General features: G+C 37.8%; 1 protein-coding gene across 1 annotated transcript in view; it reads left to right on the forward strand.

The window, feature by feature from the left end:
* Positions 1-4,278: 4,278 nt before the first annotated feature.
* Positions 4,279-21,455, forward strand: part of LUZP2 (leucine zipper protein 2) — a gene marked incomplete at its 5' end in the record, with an annotated part of 46,711 nt that continues 29,534 nt past the window's right edge. Inside the window, 3 exons of the mRNA XM_010294287.1 lie at positions 4,279-4,353; positions 5,237-5,383; positions 9,519-9,683. Of these exons, the coding sequence (XP_010292589.1) occupies positions 4,279-4,353; positions 5,237-5,383; positions 9,519-9,683 (387 nt within the window). The remainder of the gene's footprint in view (positions 4,354-5,236; positions 5,384-9,518; positions 9,684-21,455) is intronic.

Below are 21,455 nucleotides of genomic sequence, written 5' to 3' on the forward strand. Positions count from 1 at the left end.
TTTTGCTGCACGTCTGATGAAATGGAATAGCTGCCAAAAAGCGTTCTTCTCGGTTACATTTAACACTTTGTGCTACAGTAAACGGTACAACTTCGAAGCACAAATCTCTGTTTTTCTAAGATAAATAATGCTGACAGAATAAGCACAGTAGAATTGTGTTTACCAGATAATTTATTCAAGTTTCTGGTTAAGTGGTTTCCAATTAAAAAGTTGTCCTAGTTAGAAAATATAATCAATATAAAATAAAAAGTTGTACAGTAGATATTTTATCTTTTTTCTTAAACATTTATTTAAGGCCTATGTGGGAAAAAATGGAGTTCAAAATATCCAATCTATTTAACGTGTGATTAAACATCACTTAGTCATGTTTTCTAATTAAGCAGAATGTGTAATAATTTTGCCCTCAATAAACAGCAATCCTTGGTATGAAATACAGTACGTCCATAAAAGTTTTGTAAAAACCAAATAAAATCCTAATTTATCATGTCTTGAAGAAAACCTGGTCATGACTCTGTTTCTCTCTGCACATGTGAGTAATCCTTCTAATGTGAAGCCATAACACCTAGTCTTTTCTGGGGGGGGGGGGAAACACAACACATTTGAAATTTTGTATATGGAAAGGAAAGGAAATGGAGTAATTTTTTTACTGAGTATTTTAAGCAGTTCCAAGTTAAAAACACATAAAAAAGCACCACTACCAATAGCAAAAGCCATCACTATAAACTTTATATTCCACATTGACATTCTGTATAAAGTCTCTGGGAAAGAAATCCTAACAAGCCTTTTAAAAAACATTTTTTGGTTGCGCTAACGAGCGTGTAGTATTTGTAATAGCTGTACAACCATGCAGCCGCGTCACCAGCTTGACCTGCAACTTGACCCTTAATTATTCTGGGCTTGGAATTCATATCCCACTATTAACATGGAATAGATGAGGGATCAAATAAGACTGAATCGTTAGGGTGGGCACCACTCCCTCCGACCCGCACAGCATGCCCAGGGTTTGATCGTGCAAAGTGTGCTTATTTCTGGCTCTTCTCAGAAGGAAATAGGATTTTTTTTATTTTTTTTTTTTCCGAAGAGTCATTGTGCTGTTTGGCTTGGTAAATTGGACACAGAAATAGGATCACAGCCTGGTTTTGCTGACCTGTACCTTCAGGAAAAGTCTAGTAACCCACCTCATGGGTGAGAAGCTTTAGGTTTTGTCTCATTGCTGAGAAGAAATGGGAGGACTTGGAGGAGGAGATGTCTGTGGAAAAGCCTACGGGCTAGCCAGATTTGGGAAGAAAGTTTAGATCTACAGTTTCAGGGTAAAATAGCAACAAGAACACTTAAAGGAGCTGTATTTGGAGCTTATTTGTTAACAACAATACATAATCCAACAGTAATTTATTCAATGTATTTATGTGTGTATCTTTGTCCTGAGAAAGATCATTGAAAGGATTAATCTTTTAGAACAAACAGAAGTTATAAATTCTCCAAAGGGACACAAAAAGCTCTAGTGAATGTGTTTTTTTTCCTTCTCATGTGACTGATGAAGTGTGAGAAGCATAAAACTTCTAGCCACTGGTTTTCGGGTCACAAAACTTCTCTCTCACCCCCCTGTTTTGTTGCTTTTTTGTGACTTTGAGGAATATGAACACCTCAACTACCTATATTATATTGATATGATATTCATAAGTTCTTGAACATTCAAAGTCATCATCCCAAAGACATGTAGACATCGCCTTCACTTTTTTTTTTTTTATGTATATGCAGAAATTCTCTGTGGCCTCAATTACTCATTATAAAAAAAAAAAATCTATGTCACTTTGGATTTCTCTCTGTCTACTTGAAATTGGACTAGTCTTTCCTTTTTCCTTTTTATTTTTATGCCTGGAAGAATCTAAATATGGGCATTTTGTGTGATGCAACTCATAATGAGTAAAGGTAAGTACATTCATTTGAGTTAGAAAAGTGTACTTCACTGACAGTAATTGCTCAGTGCCGTCTTTGAGAGGATGAAAAAACGATTTATCTCACTGTTTCTTCTGTAAGACCTGATTCTACAGGAAAAAAAAACTTAATATTTTTAAGGTTTTCCAGGCTCTGCTTTTTAAAGGCACTTTACTCTTTATCAGAATTGGGCTTGCGTAGTCCTACTGGTATTTTGTCCTTTTTCTTTATTCAGTATCCAAGCCACACTACTTGAATTAGGCTCCCTAAAAAACTTCTGAATTAAAAAAGTGGTGAAACTATTGCAATATGAATTCATCCTTGATAGAAAAAGAATTTCAGAAAAAAATTTTGATTGTTCTGCCATTTGGGGATAAATACCACTACTTTCAAAGGAGTGGTTCATCAAAAAATATGTTTTTAATGCCAGGATTTTATTATCACTTTGTATCAGTCTGATTGAGGTCACTGGCCTGTTGGGCCAGTAATCTGTGAAATAAAATAAATATACATGAAAATTACGGAAAAAATTAGTCCATCAAAATATGACAATATTACCAAAAATACGAATAAGGTTTGATAAACGGTGCATTCAGAAAGACTTTATGAATAAATGTGAGCCTGTCCTTTGGAAGAATATCTTTTCACCATAGACTGAAAATGTTTTACTTGATGTGAGCAGTGGTACGACAATATGTTAGATTAATTAATTCTTTCTAATGGAGGGCAGCAATTAAAGAAATTAAACACTTTTCCTCCATCTTGATCTTTTTACGTGGCTGCAGTTTCATTGAGTACAATGTGTTATATAGTACCAGATATTCCCCTGCAAGGAAAGAAGCAGCAGCCGCCCGTGACTACCCTTAACCTGCTTCCTGTCAACTACCTACGTAGGTTTTCAGATGCCTACGTGATGCATGTGTTGAAGGAAACCAGAGACCCTGAAATTCATAATTTAGCCGCAGTTTTCCACTGATTTAAACTGTAATGCTGGTGCCGAATGGAGAAGTTGCCTTGTTGCTTGGCCCACACTGTGCTAATCCATCGTTGTCCGTGTGATTCTAATCCGTGAGCAATGCACACGCCAGCAGAGACGCCAGCCTGGCTTCTCATTTGTCATGTAAACGTTATTTTGTATAATTTCCTTTTTAATGGCAATTCAGATTATTTAATTATATGTACCGTTTTTCAAGTCTTGGTTCTCATTAATTGAAAACGTATTAATTTGTATAACTGTACTATAAAAATAGTTAATAAGTAGCAATAATTAAAATGTTAATGATGTGAGAAATTGCTTGATCTAGTTCTAGTATCTAATGAGAACTGTCTCTGTATCAGATAGAGCCAAGCTTAATGTCCAATCTTTCAAACGTTGACTGGGACCATGTTTCCAGAGAGCCATATTGTGCACTGTATTTAGTAACAACTGCAAATATTAATGAACTCTAGAAAAATTCTTACATGTCAGTAAGTTTTTTCTCTAAGAAGCCAGTGATAAGGCCAGTTGAACTTTGCCAATTCTAATGGAATGGAAGGATTCTTTCTGTATTGGATGCCCTCTTGCCGGACCGAGGAACCAAACCAGTGCTCTGATCTGCGTGTTGTGCGTGTGACAGTGGCCGGTATCGGGCGTAAGAGGCGTGTTGCAGTGGAAATTAGGGACTGCATCCTGAAGAGACTTCCCTGCGTCTGAGCAAGCCGTTGACTTCAGCTTTGAAGCAAGACTGCCTAATCGTGCCTGGTTTTGACCAGTGGAACTGTGGCAGCTCCGATAAATCCACAGATAAATACCTGATCCTGTTTTAAAATGCGACTAAGTAGTTCTTTACCTGAGCAGGGAACTGAAAATTCCGGCTTTTGTCATTTTATCAGCCAGTACAGCCTATGCCTAACGCTAATAAACATAGCCTGAGGTATCTGCTGAGGACTACAGGCTCACCTGAGCTCATACACGTCAGCTGTCAGATGTGCTGGAAGTACAGTCATTGCCCCAACACAGAGACCACGTTAACCACGTTTTGTAGGGTTTACACTAAACAGCATTTGTGTTGCGTGGCTATACATTAAGCTATGCTACGGGAGCAGCGTGCACGTGATCTTGAAAAGTCTGGCAAGAAAATAGTATCCGGTGGGGCATGAACTTCAGAAAGCTGGTGAGCGTGAGGTGGTGCTGAGGGAAAAGGCGCTTGCAAATATTTGGTCAAAATTAAAAGGTGTTGCTCTTTAACTGAGAAATAAGAAATTTATCTAATTATTCTGTATACACAAGCTGTGCGTTACCTGATCAGAACTTCAGAGATAAAAGATAACAGTGTCTTTCTCAATGGTTCTCTTCGTAAACAGGGAAAAGAACTAGTGGGCTGTTTTTGCGAATACAACAGTAAAGGAAAACTGGCCCTTATGCCTTTTGATTGCAAAGTAACGTGCCATTAATGGCGGGGATGAGAACTGCAGGAATCTGGGAGCTCCCGCTACCCCAAAATGGAAAGTTCTTGTAGAGAATGTATTTCGCTAAAGCGAGGAGTCTGAGCGTATCCAGCTCCTAGGGAAGGGGAAAGAAAATCATTCTCTTTATTTACTGAGCATTTTAAAGCGTCTTCGGAGCCCTGCACTCAATACATTGCACGTACGTTGTAAAAAGCCAGATCTCCTCCTGAAGGACTAGGCCAGAAAATAATGTTATGTCCTATAAAAAGCCAACAGTCCTTCCGCACAAAGGTGCAGGCTGATTGCCTGACTTCAAATGCAGATCTCCCCGATTCTTTCTCACTATGTAGTTGCATAACTAGCTATTCTTGTGAATTTTCCTGTCGTGTCTCCAGGGAAGGAGATGGAGAAACAAATCTGCAGTTAACCCCTTGTATACCCGCGGAGAGTAGAATTTCATAAAGTGTCTACATACATGAACATTTGGGTGTTTTCTGATTTCTCTGTTTATGCCAAATTACATTAATGTTAACATCTTAATGTTTAAAACTACAAAGTAGTGTTTCAGATTGCAAATAGAAGTCAGATAAATGAACAAAATAATAAAAACTTTTTGAATACTTTGACTTTTCCAGAAGGATATTATGGCATAATTCTAAATACTTTATAGTACGGAATTACGTTTGCTACTGACATTGAAATTAGAGTAAACTTGCATTCACATAAATGGACCAGATTTGAGCCCAGTTCCGACGTAAAAATACACTTTTTCTCAGGAAAAAAAATATGCCTTGAGGCCTGGTCTTTTTGCAAGAAGTTCTGACCCAATTCATATACATTACTTGTAAAATTTATAGTCTTTCCTCTCTTGCAGGCACTGCGTGAAAAATTATGGGAAAAAAATGCATTGCAGATTGCATCAGCTTTGTCTTCTTTGTTCCCACAGGCACAGCAGCTAACAGATCTGGAGCAAAAACTAGCAGTTGCAAAAGACGAATTGGAAAAGGCAGCCCTTGACAAAGTAAGAAGTGTAACATAATGCAAGCGTGTTTATCTCTATCAGCTGTGAATGTTTCAGTGTAATTTGACAAAAACAAATGAAAGTCTTGCAATGATTTAGATGCACACTTAATTGTATGTACCTGGGAGTAATGCTTCTGAAATCAGTGAAACTAATTATGATGCATGAAGCTGCAAAGCTACTTGGAGGAGGGCAATCAAATCAGAAACACACATCTCAAAAACCCACAGAAAGCCAAACGCTGCAATTCTTCACGTGCAAAAATATAGTGACGAGAACGTACCTGTAACCGATAGGAATTTTGTCTGAGGTTTAACCACGGAGGATGCGGTGTAGAAATGGGTCAGTCTTTTGTTAGGATGGGACTGAGGTGACAGAGGTTCCCGCTCACATCAGCCTCAGGCTGGGGGGAATCCCAGGAAGGGGACAAAGCAGGACGTGTTCACTCGTGTCAACTGTGCAACGGGGGAACTTTCTTTTAGATTTAGGGTGCCTGGGAAGACAATATCATGCAATAGGGAAGCAGAAAAAAAAACTTCAATACTCTATTAAAAACTATTTTTTTTGTTTGGTTTTCTAGTGTTTTCGGGTTCCGTTAGACATTTTTTAAAAAGTATGTCCCCTGCACTAAAAGCATTTTTCTTTCATCTTCAATATTGTAATCGCTGAAATCATCTTCTTGAGTGAGGATTTGCACTCAGCATTGCAAAATGTCATCCATGTAAGCAGCGCTCACAGTAACGTTATTCAATCCTGTGCGTACGTCTGGTGATGTATCATGTGTCTCCTGTTAGTTAACTGAACTGCTCCGCATGTTAATTTAAAAGTTAAGCATGTTTCTTCTTTGCTCGTTTAACAGCCACAGCCACGGCCTCCCACTAGTGCCGGTATAGTCTGATGCAGTGGCCAGAGAGCAATGCTTGCCGTAAATACCTTCTAAATGCAGTTATTCCGTATAATGCAGACAGTTGTGAAGGAGAAGGCAAAGAATGTTTGACATCAGGAACTTTTAATGAGAATGCTATTAAGGGATTCTGTCTGCAAATTAAAAGGGGAATTGCAGCACACCCAACTGACTTCTCTGACCCTCTGTTTCTTTCCTATTAAATATTACAGAATTTTAATTTAGGGCTCAGTTATGGTTCTGTAGGCTTACCAGAAGCCTGGTGTGATCTTCTTGCAGATCATCAAGAGAGTCTTTGGATGGCGTCATTGCTTGCAAGCTGTGAAAGTGCAGTGGAAAGGGCAAGCAGGAGTACAAAAAGCAACGCAAATGAAGGAAAAAGACAAAGTTCATGCCAGTGAGAATTGTGAGGCGGTCTTATGAGACCAGAAATACTTGTGTTTGACTAGTTCTAACTGCAGAGTCATAAGACCTTTTAAGTTGTAGGCACATTTTTCCCCTGGTTAAGAGCTTTTCTGTATGAACTATGAACTAGAGTTAGAGTTAGAGTTAGCCAATGGTCCATCCATGTCTTCAGTGAAGTCTTGGTTTTAGCTGTTTTGGTAATGTTAGCGCACACAGTTTCAGCGAAAGGAGCGGAAGCGATGTATAAAGCAATGTGTGTTCCTGGAACGTGAGCTGTGTTTGAAGTGATTGAGTGATTGAATCTCGAACTGTGCTGTTCATTGGCATTAATTTGTAGTTTTGTTTTGGGAAGGTATCAGGCTTTTCTATTAAATATTAGTTTGTGCTGACAGTGGACTTAGTGTCTCTCCTAAGTCCATTTACACTACAGCACTTGTCTAGTTCCCGTGATGGACCCTTGGAAGACTGATAAATTTTGCATTACCACAGCCCGAATTATTCTATATTGAATCCAGCCACATGACAAGAGTATAAACAGATCTCAGAAATCTGAAGACATGAGTCCTGTGTTGGCAGTATTTTGACCAGCAAGCAGCCTGTTTTGACCACAATCACATCTATGCAAGGTCATTGAGAAGTTTGTCAAATGACACCTCTGGCTCCAACAGTGTTTCCTTAAGTTGTACTTTTGTGCTCCCCATTTATACATCTCCTATCAGCAAAGTCAAAATTCAATGTTGACAGAATGAAAACAAAATAACCTATTCTGCTTTTACCTTTGGAATGGCAAAATGTCTGGCCGTAGCCAACACAGAACAACCACTGGATGGTGGGGGTGGGAGATGAGAGGATGAGAAATTATCCAGAGAGTTTTCTGGATGGGAGGAGTGTGGTTTCAGATCAGTGTGATTTGCAGAGAGCACTAGGGTCATCTAGTGCTATAATGGGGGAGTCCATACCTTCAAGCAAAATTAGGCAGTCTGTGATCTCTGCCAGTTTGATGCCTGAGCTTATTTTGACTGTGTCAAGCGGTGCTTTATGTTCTTTGTGCAGTCACTTCTTGACAAGGTAGGGGAAAAGACACATTACATGAAAAGAAGTAAGCTAAGATCTTCTGTTGTCAATTAGAAATTAAAAGATCCCCGAGTCAGATGGATAATCTTTTCCCCTTTACGCTGCCATTAGGTCAGAGACACATCAGTCTGACTCAAGCTTCATACATTTTAATAAGTAATTCATACAAAGTGCTGTCCTCTTTGATGATAGTCTAGCATTCCTCCTCACTGCACACATCTTAAAGGAAAGACATTCAATTTAGTCTGTTTGCAAACAAACCAAATTCAATTCCGTCTCCTATTTCTTTGATTTTCCTTATTGTGCTGTGCATTAGTAGTCTTTTGATGGTTGTCTTTGATCCTACCATTGAAATGTACCCTACTAAGTGTTTTAGTTTATTTTTAAAGAAACTCGCAGATTTTCCCAGTTATGAGATATATTCCCTGATTCCAGTTCAGGGGAAGTTTATCTGATGTAAAATACGGAATATTTGTCAGGTTCTGAAGAATACTTGTTTAGCAAATAAACAAAAACAAGGTGGTGTATGTGTAATGCCATTGCTTAGGATTTGTATAACTATGAATTATTTTTATTTTGGATATATAACATCTCACATACGTAGTATGTAGTGTGTAATGTTACTTATCCATATATTTTCCATCAACTTTTGCCATAGCATACCTTGGCTTCTGTATCTTCAAAAACATCTTTGAAGGTTGAAATGTGCTGATGTAGCCTGTATTTATAGGTGCATTCTTAGTATAAAGAATAAAAGCATGATTTATTTTTTTTTAAGACCTAACTCCCCTTGAAATTATTATAAGGCAGTTACTTCAATGTCTAACGTTTGACTCTAAGAGTCTTGCTGTGATGGAGCAAAGCTTTAAAATGAGATTTCCTCAGTGCTGTAGTTATCTTGCTGTTCTTACTGTCTCAGCTTACTTCAGTGACAGACTGCTGTTTTCATTAATACATATCTCTATTTCTGTGAGTAAAATAGCGGTGTTCTAACATGAGTTGCACTTCACCACTTGAAAGTCCTAGTTAGGCTTGATGGACAGTAATGGATCTGGACTATCATATTCTTAACAGATGAAAAGACTTATGGTTTACTTACTATACACCGCAACAGCATAAAGTGCTCATGAGGGAAGAAATCTTTGTTGGACTAAAATCAATCTTTATAACATGTGGAAAAATACCAAATATTCTGAATGTTATAAACAAAATTCCATGCACAGTCTGTGTCTTTGCAATGCTTGTGAACATTTACCTCCCTGTAACTATTGTGTGTGAAGGTCTGTGAAGGACACTATGATAATTATCACAGAATCATTACGGTCGGAAAAGACCTCTAAGATCATCAAGTCCAACCATCAAACCACCCTGCCCACTAAACCATGTCCCAAAGTGCCACATCCACACGTTTTTTGAACACCTTCAGTGATGGTGACTCCACTACTTCCCTAGGTTGTATTTTTGTTTCTTTTCAGATAAATTAATATTTAATAAATATCTGCAGTAATCAATGTGGATAAAACTGCATGGAGGAAAGGGAAGAGTGCAATGACTTTCTGGGCAGTTTGGTGTGTAATGCAGAGTGACCTAATGGTATAAAAAAAGCCTGCTTTAAACAGCCTTAATTTCTTCCGTTAATAAGAAAAAGCAGCAGCTGCTCACAAATGTTTGGTTTAATGCAGAGAGAGAAAGCAAGCAATTCTGTTCATAATAACCCAACTCAGAGAACTGATGATTTCTTATTTTCCCCAGGAGTCACAGCTGAAAGCTCTGAAGGAGACTGTGCAGATTTGCCTGTCTTCGGTTCTGCACAGTCAGCCTCCCGCTACGAATCTAATCCCTTCAAAACCAGCTGAGAAGCTGACATCCCCCGTTACAAAGGGCTCAAAAGTTCCATTTCAAGTGACGAGCACCAAGGTATGGTTTCTCTCTCTCTCTCTCTCGTTTAAACATCTTTGAAAGTTTGTCCTGTAAGAGCATCAAACTGGAACTAAGGAGGATTTTAAATTCATTGAAAGATTAGGGTGAATTTTGAGGATAATTCTAAGCCCGTTTCTGATGTCAACAAACTTTTTAAAGTTGGGAAGCAGCTACTTTTTTTTGCTGAGGAACAAAATTCTGTCTATCACTTGCTAAATGGACCATGTCTGCAAAACAAACCTACAAGGAAGATGAATTTGCATCTAAAATAAGTAAGGATGCTAATTCATAGGTTTATTTACCTGTCAGACACTGATAGTGAGTTTGTGGTAATACAGCACTAAACAGGAAGACGGTTTTCGCCTGTTGTGGTTTTTTTAGTGAAAAAGACTGATACAAAAACATAAAATAGTCTGGGAGACCCAAATGAAATTTGCCAAAAGGGATCTATGGAATAGGCCATAGGGAATATTCCAATCGTGGAAGATGGGAAAGGCAGCTTAGGGGAAAGCATGAGAAAAAAAAATTGACGGAAAGTGTGTTGATTCAATAGATTCAAGCATTTCAATACGGTCAAGATTTACAGTGATTAACAACTGTTCTGATAACTTCCATCTCCAGGGTTGCATTTTGCTTATGTATTTAACCGATTCAATATGTTATCGGAGTCACGGAATCCATTGTATAGCGTTACTAAAGAGCCTTAGTCCGCACGTCGTGATCTGTGACCTATATACTGATGAACTAATAGTGAACTCTTACTTAGTGATGTGAGGGGAGACCCCGAAACTGGTGTAAATTAGAAAGATAAGATGGTCACATCCATCAGCAGAAGCTGCCTCCTAGAGAAAAAAAAAAAAAAAAAGAATGGCTTGCCTGGAGACAGTGAAGGGATCCAGTGAGGAGCAAGGAGACCCCGGTCCCACTCCGGAGGCACCCAGCTCCAGCTGTTCTGCACCCCGTACTGTCTAATGAATTCGTCTGGCGTACGTCACGTTGGAGGTTCTGCTTCGGGAAGCCTAGGGTCGAGCCTGCGGGAAGAGAAAGCACCCGAGAGCGAGAGCGTGTGTGTGGAGTCGAAAGGGGCACCCGCCGGCTCACGAGTCGCCCGCTACGCAGGGACTCCGATCCGAGCCGTCAGATCTCGGGTGGTGTGTGCGTGACTCCTGGATTCCTGCGTGAACGCTCGGGCAGCGGCTTCTCCTTTAACAGATCTAGAAGAAATCTGTGATTTCAGTTAAAAGGGAAGTTTTACAGAAGAATGATAGAAGGACACTTTAAAGTCCTCCTTAAATTACAAAACCCTTTCCTGAAATATAAATAGGAATTGCTAACTCGTAGCCAATTTGTAATTTTTATACGGCAGCTGTTGATATTCACTATTAGTACAGAGGCTGAAGCCAGAAATTGCTGATCTTTCTGTATGTCATTAAAATTGAAATATAATTTCAGAACGCAGAATGTAATTATAAAACTGGATCTCACATTACTACTCTTACAATAATAATTGTTGGTTCCTTAATGACTGTTTTACAGGAAGAAACCTTCATTCCCCCAAATTATTACCTCTGGAAACAAAACACTGTATTAATTAATAGCAGCACATGGGGATATTAGTGCCCATTTAGGTTAAGATCACTGGTTCAGTGTTCCGCAGGAGAGCGGACTCTTCTTTTGTAGGTCATGCGGACTGAGCTTCACGCTGGGATCGCAGGAGCACATTTTTCCTAATTAATGTGGCTGTAGAATTGTCCGTCGTCTTCTTATTGTCCTTCTCTTCAGGTTGGAAGTGCTTGTGCCTCTGTGGGGAAGGCACAGCTGTACGGAAGGGTAAGGCCCCCCCGGCCGCTGTGCCGGTGTGTAAGATTGCTGTAGGGTTAGAGCCTTTGAAGCATTTGAGGTCTCCTCGGTTTTACAGGTATCGCTGTAATGCAACAAAGGAAATGGGAATAGGGTGTAGAGATTGGAATTAGATTTTTGATATTTGGCTGAAACACAGAATACTCTTCCTTCTTTTTTCCGTGATCATATAGATTTTGTGTTTAATGTTCCTATTTGCAAAATGTATCGGTATTTCCCTGCTCCAGCCTTTTGAGAACCTGCATTTAGTCCTCTGTATCCAAAAGTGCCTGAATAAGTTATATGGCCTCTTTAATAGACTTTGCTCACATTTCTCTGTACTTGGCATATGCTATGAAAAATCTGAGAAAATAATGGTCTGCAGTCCTGTTCTTCCACACATTGACACCTCATTATTATAAATCTGTGCATTATCTGTGATTATAAAACCACTGAAATCTGCTACTGTGAAATAGGTTGTCAGAGAATCATAGTCAGTCCAGAATTATACCCTCTGCACTTGAGCTGTATTACAGAAGGCTTTTTTTTTCATGTCATCCATTCTAATGTATTTTTTTCTTGGCTTTTTCTTCCTCTTACCAACAAGTTCTAACTACAGATGTATAGATTTCTTTTTCTTTTTTTTAAATTAGACTTGCGTAAGCATTTTGATATAGCGGACTAGTATTTTTTAGGTGACTATAAGTGCGTGTGATTACTTAAACATGTTTTCTTATGTAAAAATGGGAACTTCACATGAGCAGCATTTATGCATCTTGTTATGTCTGATGAGCAGCAGTTTCATATTCAGGAAAGAAACTATGATTTGTCTGGTAAATACCTTATTTCAAAGATAGTCTCATCCAGGCTAAAAATTGCTTCCTAAAAATGTCAAACTTATTTTAAATCCATTGAAGAGCACATCATACAGTGTATGATAGCTGTATCACCTGGGGACAATCATCCTTGGGATTGGGGTGCTTCCTGCTTAAAAAAAAAAAAAAGGTGCAAATAGGTAGGTTGTATATTTGGTTTCATAACTGGTAACCATATTACCGGAGTGCTTGTTAGAGATTATATTTAACACAAGAATGTAGTGTAGAAAGGGTGATTAGGAAAGCAAATTGCCAAGTTTCTTGAGAAGGTTCATTTTAAAAATTGATTTCCTAGTGAGGTAATTTGGTCTTTATAGAGAATGTGATATAAAGACGCATAAATCAGGTTTAAAAAATCAGTGCAAATGAGTGCATAGAAGTGCCTGAATCAGTGCAAAAAGGTTCGTGTTCTGGATAGTTCAGTAATTTGGAAGGGTGGGAAGTAATGGGAAATTCTTGCATTTAAATCACAGAAAAAGTTCCTTTAAAGCGATGAAAAACAGTAACAGTCTGAGGTGCGTTTTGCCTTCACTGAGTTAGTATTTACAACATACAAGGACATAAAATACAGAATTTACCATTTGAATTGGCACTAATATTTCAGACCAAAGCCATTTTACCTGTCGTGTACCTGTCATAACACTGATACTGGTGCTGCAAGCACTGACCATTACAAATGGATTCAGGGCTCTGTGCGTGCAAGCTCAATGACACTAACAGCTAAAACCAAGCATAACCAGAAGGCTGGTCATTAATCCGGAACTATGAGGTCTTTTAACTTTCTGGATTGTTGACAATTGGTTTTATGATATAGTTTCTTTTGCAGTGTAATGTCGCAGCAATAACCGTTCTGTGTCCCGCCAGTGGAAAACGCTTCCAAACTAGTAGAGAGTCGTTGAATCTGGCTTTTGTTGTAGCGTTTTCCTTGCCTCATTCCCATGACAGAGGTGATGAGGAAAGAGAAAAATGAAGAGAAAGGAGGAGGAGTGAAACTCCACTTTCCTTTCTAATCTCCAGATGAGTGCTGGGTGCTTCAAGAGTATTGTTAATGGATGGAAACCGTAACGTTTACTAGGTTGCCTGCTGTGGGAAATGTGGGGTGGTACAATCTGTGAATCAGAGCACCGGTATTGACCTCCTGTTGAGGTGTTCTCTGCCCTTACTGTATCTCGGCATAACAAACAGCTCTGTGAATTCATATGGAGTTAGTAGATGGAATGCATTCTTGCTCCATTTGTTTCAATTCCCCTTTCTGAAAAAGGTTAATATTATACGTTATAAAAAAAGGAAAAATTGTAATAATAGCTATCATTCAAATGTCTTTGGCTATGCAGGGTAAAGATACCTGTGCTCCAAAAGCAACAAAATGAGCTTTAGTAACACCGTGGAAAATTAATGGCGAACCAAAATCAGCTGTGAAACAGAAGAAAGGTCTATTTCCAGCAGTGAGGTGGAGTACACAAATGATGGGGAGTACAGTGACACAGATACCAGAATAATACTGCTTAGTTTGCTCTATAGTGTTTTTGATTAACGCAAAAACATTGTTCCATGTATTCCCCAAGCGATTTCCTTCGTTATAAATGCCCTGCGGTTTTTGTGCGCTGCGCTATTTTAGGAGTGGAAATACACATGACTTTCCAACTGTGAAGACTAATACCCCCTCCCGTATTGTCCATGGTGAAGGTGGATAGACCACCTGCGAACGCCACTTCAGTGTCCTAGTCTTGGTGGAGGAAATATAGGCTGAATAAGAATGAGAACCGTCCTTCCATAGAAATGTACAGTAAATGTATAAAAAGATTTAAAGCATCACTTCTGTGGCAAAAGCAGCTGCAAGGATCCATTGCCTCTGCCTCACATACTTTGTGAATATTATGGACTCCAGCATACATTGTTCAGTGTAAAAATTCAGAAAAGTTAAAGTACTGTGGGCCATCCTGCTTTTATCTGGAAAGAAGTACTTTGTTCATTCCGCGTTAAAGTAAGCTTGGGGAACTTTGTATTGAGCCTAAGAAATTGTTCTTGTTGGAGCAGGAGTGAGGAGGGCTTGTGGGACTGTTCAAAGAAAGTACGAGTCTGGAAAGTTAGTCAAGAACAAGGTAGACTCTGAAAAGCATTTTTGAAATGGCCATGTAGGAAATTAAGAGGCTGAGTTTTCTGTGTCGGTACAGAGATAAGGTATTTATATTAAATTTAAGCTCACAGTTATTCTGAGATACTGAGCATCTACTACAGAGGCAGAGCAAGGCTGTTAAAAAAATCAGATGATCATAGTGTCAAGAGTCTTAGCTTCTTCGCTAATTTAACCAGGGCTTTTGAAATCTTTTTAAAAAATCTATTTATAAAGGATCTATGATTTATTTAGGAAGCCAGAATATTTCTTAGGCTCTAGACCTTATCCATTTAATTCTACAGAAATAGAAATGATTGATATAAATATCTATATAACATGATGATACGATAGTTAATTATTTGCACTAAATATTAGTTATACAATTATCACATTACTGAGGATACTGTAGGATATATTATAATTATGTAACTGACTAGAAATTGGAATAGTTATATGTCTGTATTTTTTCAAAAGATGCAAATACATTTTGAAGAAACAAAGAAGTGTCTGGAATGCGTAGGTTGGACCCAGTCCATGTTTATGAAGACTGAACAAAGTGGGGTTTTTAATTGTCTTTTAAGAGTGTTTGTGTAAATCCTAGAAAACCAACAGAATAGCTTCAGATTAATGAAAAAGTAACCAGCTGAATGTAGCAATGTATCATCTCATCTCTCTCCATTTGTCGGTCAAGAAAGAAACCTAAATCAGAACAAATTATTTCAGGAAATAATTTCTATTGTCTAACATCAAAGCTATTATCATTCATATAATTTATCACCATATTCCAGTACAAGTGAAAGTTCTGACCCTTTGAACAAAGCAATTGCAAATTCTTTGCTCAAGAACCTGTGAAACAACACAAATATAATTATGGATTTATTTTTGTCCTTATAGGAAAGATTGAGACACTGAAAGCTTTTCTAATGTGTCTGATTATTTTTAGTCCGAGTGACCTCTGTATAACGTGCTGAAAACACAGCTTGGCCCTTATTTCTCTTTAGGCATTACATTTCAAACTGACGTGACGGCATTTTGTCAGGAAGCACCCCAAACCTTGTGTGTAGTAACCCCACCCCAGAGGCACAAAGATGGGCAAATGGACTTCTGAAAAACAAAAGATGCTAATCTGAATTTAAAAAGATATTAATGAAGTGAATCGGCTCTCTGAAACACACAGTGTGCACATGCTTTTTGGCAACATGGTCTCTGTTACATAGATTTGGAAAAACAAAGCTTTAAAATGCAAGGTATTTGTGATTGTTCTTTCCCAATGTTTTCCATTGATTTTTTTGCTGCATACTTTCTCGCTGTTGCCTGAATCATTTTTTGCATCTGTCTAGTATTTCAGACCGTGAGGGTAGAGGAAGTTTCTAGCAGTCAGGGTTTTTTTCCCATCTATTTCCCTGTTTTCTTTCATTCTCCTGTTCTTTGTTGCTAAATACTCATCATTTCTCTTAACTTACTACTTGTCAGCATTATCCTCTCATTCTGTCTAGCTAAATAGTCTCTTCTGACATCTGTTCCTTCCTTACACTTAAGCATGATAAATCTCATTATGCTATGCTTTTCCTATAAAATGAGCTTTCAGATCGCAGGGAGCTGAGGGTCCAGTATTGCCTGAGGGAGCTTTTTTAAAGGGTCTCTTTCAAAAATACCACAAAATATAAGGTTAGACGTGAAACAATGACAGATTTCAAACAAAAATTAAGCCTGTTTTGTTGGCTGCTGTGGTAAATGAAAATTCTATGTAATTGTGAAAAAATACATAGAGCAAAACTTTTCATTTAACTGACCTCCAGGATAAGACAAACCAATACAGATATAGCATGGAGTGCTCAGATTTATTTGGAAATTAATTGTATGCTCACAATTGAGGATAAAAGAAATAGTGTGTATGCTCATAATTTTATCAGAGGAAACAGAGGTTGAATCTAAGGCCACAAAATAGAATATCTGTCGTCAGCTATAAGCCAACAGCAAGAACACTGAGGGCAGTGAATAGATTTGTGCTCCGTTAAAGCCTTAGGAGGTTGGTCTCTACGGTACCTCAGGGCTTTTCTACTGCTGTTGCCTCAAACTTTGCGACTGCCAGAGTTAATGAGTTATCACCGACACTTGCAGTTTCAGCGACCTGTAGATCATCGCATTCAGCGCTGGGATTGGAAAACCGTAATGAAAAAAAGAAAACGGCAATTACTAAATGCAGAGTCCACCCACATTCTGTAATATGCAGTAATGACATACCATCATATAACCCTTTCATAACGCGTAAACGTTGTGAGAATAAAATAGCATTGAAAAATGACACCATCCATTGTTTTAGGATTCAATTTCAAAGGCAGTAAAGTATATGTATCTCCTTCCAAGGTACTTACCGTAGAAATCTCAGGTACTATGAGTGTCTGTAAGGCTAATGTAGTAAGAAATTTGTTTTTAAAAGGATAAAAACTAATTTAATTGCAGAAGCATGACTAGCATGACCTATTTCTTAATGGAAGTCTCTCATGTTCTGCTTTTTATAGCTCTCTTTGGGCTTATAGACTTTTATTCTCATTATGATCAAGTAGATGCCAGCCATAGTCTTGTATTATTGTTCACGATGATTCATAAGAGTATGACAACTCTTCCTCATATCTTTTATTTCCAGAATTTGCTTCAGATTGAGTATGTTTTTGCTGTCACCTCAGAAGGCTTCCACAGAACTTTTCCTACAGCCCTTTATCTTCAGTGACTATATTTTTAATAAAATTTTATTACATGCTAGAAAACATTTAACACCAGAGATCATTAAGTCGAAAGCTGAAGCTCTTTGATTTTATTACTTACTTTAAAGAAGTCTTCATTATTAGCACATTAACTTGATAGTAAATTAGAGTGGTTTTTTTCAACTGAGTACAATCCAGGGAAACTGGAAAAAAAAGAAGCACCTGGCATATCTTATTTAGTCCGTAACCCAAACCCAGTATCATTCTTCTTCAAGTTTTAGTGAGATGATCTTCATGATTATCTTCATTTCGTTAACTATTTGCCCTCACTCCTCTTTGTGGCAGAGCGTAAGTAGCTAGACTGGCCCATTACCCCAGGGTTCAACTCTAAAATTATCCATGGGCTAATGGGCTGAGGAGGTAACTGGCAACCATTTATTACTGCACTTTTTGTGGCTGTTAACTGCAGGTCAGTTTTCCTGTGTATGAAAAATACTCCAAAGTCTCACTCTAAATATCCTCTTTTTTAAATAATGTCTTTACTTCTCAGATGTCTCTATAAATAGTCTCTCACAATCTAGTACATAATATGTCTCAAAAATACTATGGGTTACCGCTTGACAGTGGTTGAAAAGGGATATGACAATATAAAATTTAAATTTCTTAATGGATGTTTTAAATAACATCAAAAAAAGAGATTGTTAGGTATGGCTAATGGTCTCTCATGGACCTGGGGATTAGCATGGACAGCTTACGTCGATCTTCTCAAATTCTGCTTCAGCCTAAAACCAGGCCCCCGCGCTAGAGCCGCCTCAGGCTCGCTGTGATGTTCAGCAGCTTTCTCTATCAAGAGGGAGAAAGAGAAGATCCCCTTAATTACTTTTCAGATGTTATTATTTTAGATATATCTTTCCTCACCTACTCATACCTCATGTCAAGTGACCTTTTTTTAAATGTTTTGTTCTCCCTCCTGCCCCCCGCCCGGTGACAGTGGAGGGGACTGGGGAAATTTACAGTATATCTACTTTTACTTAAAGTTGCATTTAGGAAAAAAATAGTAACACATTGTTCTATCTCGTGACTTTCCTAGCTGACGTGTTTGTTACATGTTCTGTTAAAAAATATGTGTATGTGAGCAATGAAGATGAATTTATGTGTCTTGGCAGTTGCATGTTAGTAAACCTATTTTAAGATTCGCTAGCATAAGCGCTTTTTTCTGTCAATGTTACGTGTAAAAAAAGACATGAAATGTGCAGAGGATCTGATGAATCATTCCAAATGGCTTACAAATTTGAATGTAATTGTGAAAGTACTACCAAGGGAATTTTGCTACCCAAGGATATATTAAAGATTTATTTGAAAAGTATTATTGCAGGTATCCTGTATACCATATATATTATTAATCTACTGTTACAAAGTTTCACTTGATAGGTGTATATGGAGCCAAGTGGGAAACATTAGAGATTGTTAAGTCATCTGTTTTCTTTGATTTGAGCAAAGACGTGATTTGGAAAATATTCACAAAGAAAGTATTGATTGACTCTCGGCATTTTGGCCATTAATAGGAATCTTCTAGCAATTTGATTAAAAACACTGCATTGAATCATAAAGCATAAGAAATGCAGAATGGACTGGTGATAAACCCAAGGCATTCAAGTTCAGTTTAGTCTTGAGCACTTTAAGAAATCGCCTACTGGCCTACACTTGAAGTCTCATCACCTTCCAGAATTGTTAAGCTCCCCCTTATTCTACATTTATTATTTTATGTTAAAATAACAAATAAAATGTTATTTTATTGTCAATAAGAAAGTAACGTAGTCTGAAGGAGTGTGCTCTCATATAATGGTAAAGCAGACATTCAATTAGAACAAAAAAGCTTTTAGTATCGAGCCTATATTTGTTCAAATCCTTATAAGTTAAATGGGTTGTGCTTAAATTGAATGTTTGGAGTCATATAATAAATGACTCTTGACTCTTTTTTATTACTGAATCTTTTGAGGTAGTTTAGGGATTATTAATGGAATCCTATTTTCTCATCCCTTTTGAAAAATAATAGTCCTTGTCTCTGTTGATGGAGCTGTGGTCATGATGGTAATCATATTGTCAGGTATTTGTTTTATAAGAACATCTGTCTTTTATTATAAAGGATTTAAAGAAGCAGACAATTGGAAGCAAGCAGAGTTTATTTTGGAAAAACTTCCTCTACCAAGATACCTACCTCTTCTTAAATCGATAAGAAAGCCTCTTTTAAGGTGTGATTGGAGAAAAAAAGTCAAATTCTCAAAAGGAAAAGCCTTTCTCCAAGTGACCTTATTTATGAAATTCAGCATGTGGTTCAGGAGGGTTCCAGCTTCACCGAGTTGGTCCTCCCGGGGTCCATAACTCTTTCTCTGGGGTTGGGCATCTTTGGCTTTGTCTTCCTGAAAATATGATGTTTCTGTCTGTGACTGTAACTTCAGTAGCTGCTTTGTTCATCTGGGAAGATTGTAATTGCCTATAAAGCATATTCTGACAGTGTGTGTTATTGCTACTCTGAAATGTAAGACATGTTATACAATCTTCATTATCCCACATCTAATTGTTTTTCCTTTGTGATGGCTGTAGAAAATCAAGACTGTTATTGAAGGAATGTGTTCGTTTGGCTGTTTCAGTTTCTTAAGTATTATAACATAAAAAAATACCCCTACCTTAAGATGCTTAAGTATCTTATCAAAACTTCCTTTTATAAAAATTGTTATTTTCTCCTCTACAGTGAAGGATAGCCTGTTTTAAAATTTTAGAAATGGTGGAAAATGAGAAGAGGTAGAAGGTGTATTTATACAGGTAGTTGTACCCTTGAGTGTATATATACCCATCTTTGTAGCCATCCTTGAACTTTGCATTCTACAAATATTAGGTATTCCAACTTGTCTCCTCTATAAGAAAAAATGATGGTAAAATTTAACTATTATTAAGAGAATGTGAAATTATGGGTTTAGATACCATGTAGTATAAGTAATAAACTTGCATAAACATACTAAGTTTTTTCTCTAATAATACTTGTTATATGTATGATGATGCAACAAGAACTTCTGTTTTTCAAACCTAATCAATTCTATTTCCTCTTCTTGTTTTAGCTACAGATACATTTTAAACAAATGGTTATTAGAAGAAATGTGAGGTCAAATGATCTATACCAAGTCAGCTAATTGCGTTCCAGCAGTAGGCATAGGTGTTCACAAGCAACTAGGTGACTCAAAGAACAGACTTTTGCTGTCTACCCCCTGTCTCTGATACCATGTTGGAGTAATATATTGGCATCAGTGAAAGTTGGTTTACATTATGAATTTATTATATCGTGAGACACACTAAGGACAAAAGAAACCTTTGTGGGCATCTAGTCTTGCCTGGCATAATATTCACCACAAAGGTTTTCTATAAAAATTTGGATGTATACCTTGAAAATTTTATTCTACCAATTTACCATTTGTATAAAAACTCTTTAATAATGCTTTCATCCGTGTCCTCAGTACCAGACATTCAGCAAAAAGGAGTTAGGTGTTTATAACTCAGACCTTCTCTCCTATCTTGCATGTTGTGATCCAGTGTAACTGAAGTCCAGATTCTGCCTGTTCCTACATAGACATTCATTAGAAGAAAAAAACCCCTGGGTAACTCTCCTCCCTCTGTAGTCCATAGTTCAGCTAGGCAGAATTATATCCACCCCTTATCCTCTATTACCCTTAAGCGTATTTTGGTTTTTAGATAGTAGATAAGAGCTGAACAGGCAAAATCTAGACCAGGACAGTGAATTTCATTACATAGTAATTTAGCATCTGACATATCATCCTTGCTGAGTGCCCCTAGAAGAGTTCTACTGCTCTGAGGGAGATGCCACCTGAGGCTCTAGGACTTTGCTGTTCAGCCCACCATTATTTATTATTGAAATTGGACTAATGTAAGTTAAGCCCTTTCCAAACGCATGGAATGATGCATTTGATGCTTTTAAGAGCCTGCATGGAAATGTTTTTCCTTGTCAAGCCAATATATCACAGTTGACTCTAGTGCAGCCCTGGCAAATTGCATACTGGCATGTAATCCAGGCCGAAGCCCCAAATGATGAAGAAAAAGGACACAGGTAAACACATGATGTACTACTAAGTCAAAAGTTACTAGGAAAAAATGTGATTAAAGAAATTATGTGTAAACAAATCTATGCATTAGTAAACAGTATGTCCAACAGCTGCCTCTTTCC

The sequence above is a fragment of the Phaethon lepturus genome, unplaced genomic scaffold (assembly GCF_000687285.1).
Source record: "Phaethon lepturus isolate BGI_N335 unplaced genomic scaffold, ASM68728v1 scaffold1969, whole genome shotgun sequence".
Lineage (NCBI taxonomy): Eukaryota > Metazoa > Chordata > Aves > Phaethontiformes > Phaethontidae > Phaethon > Phaethon lepturus.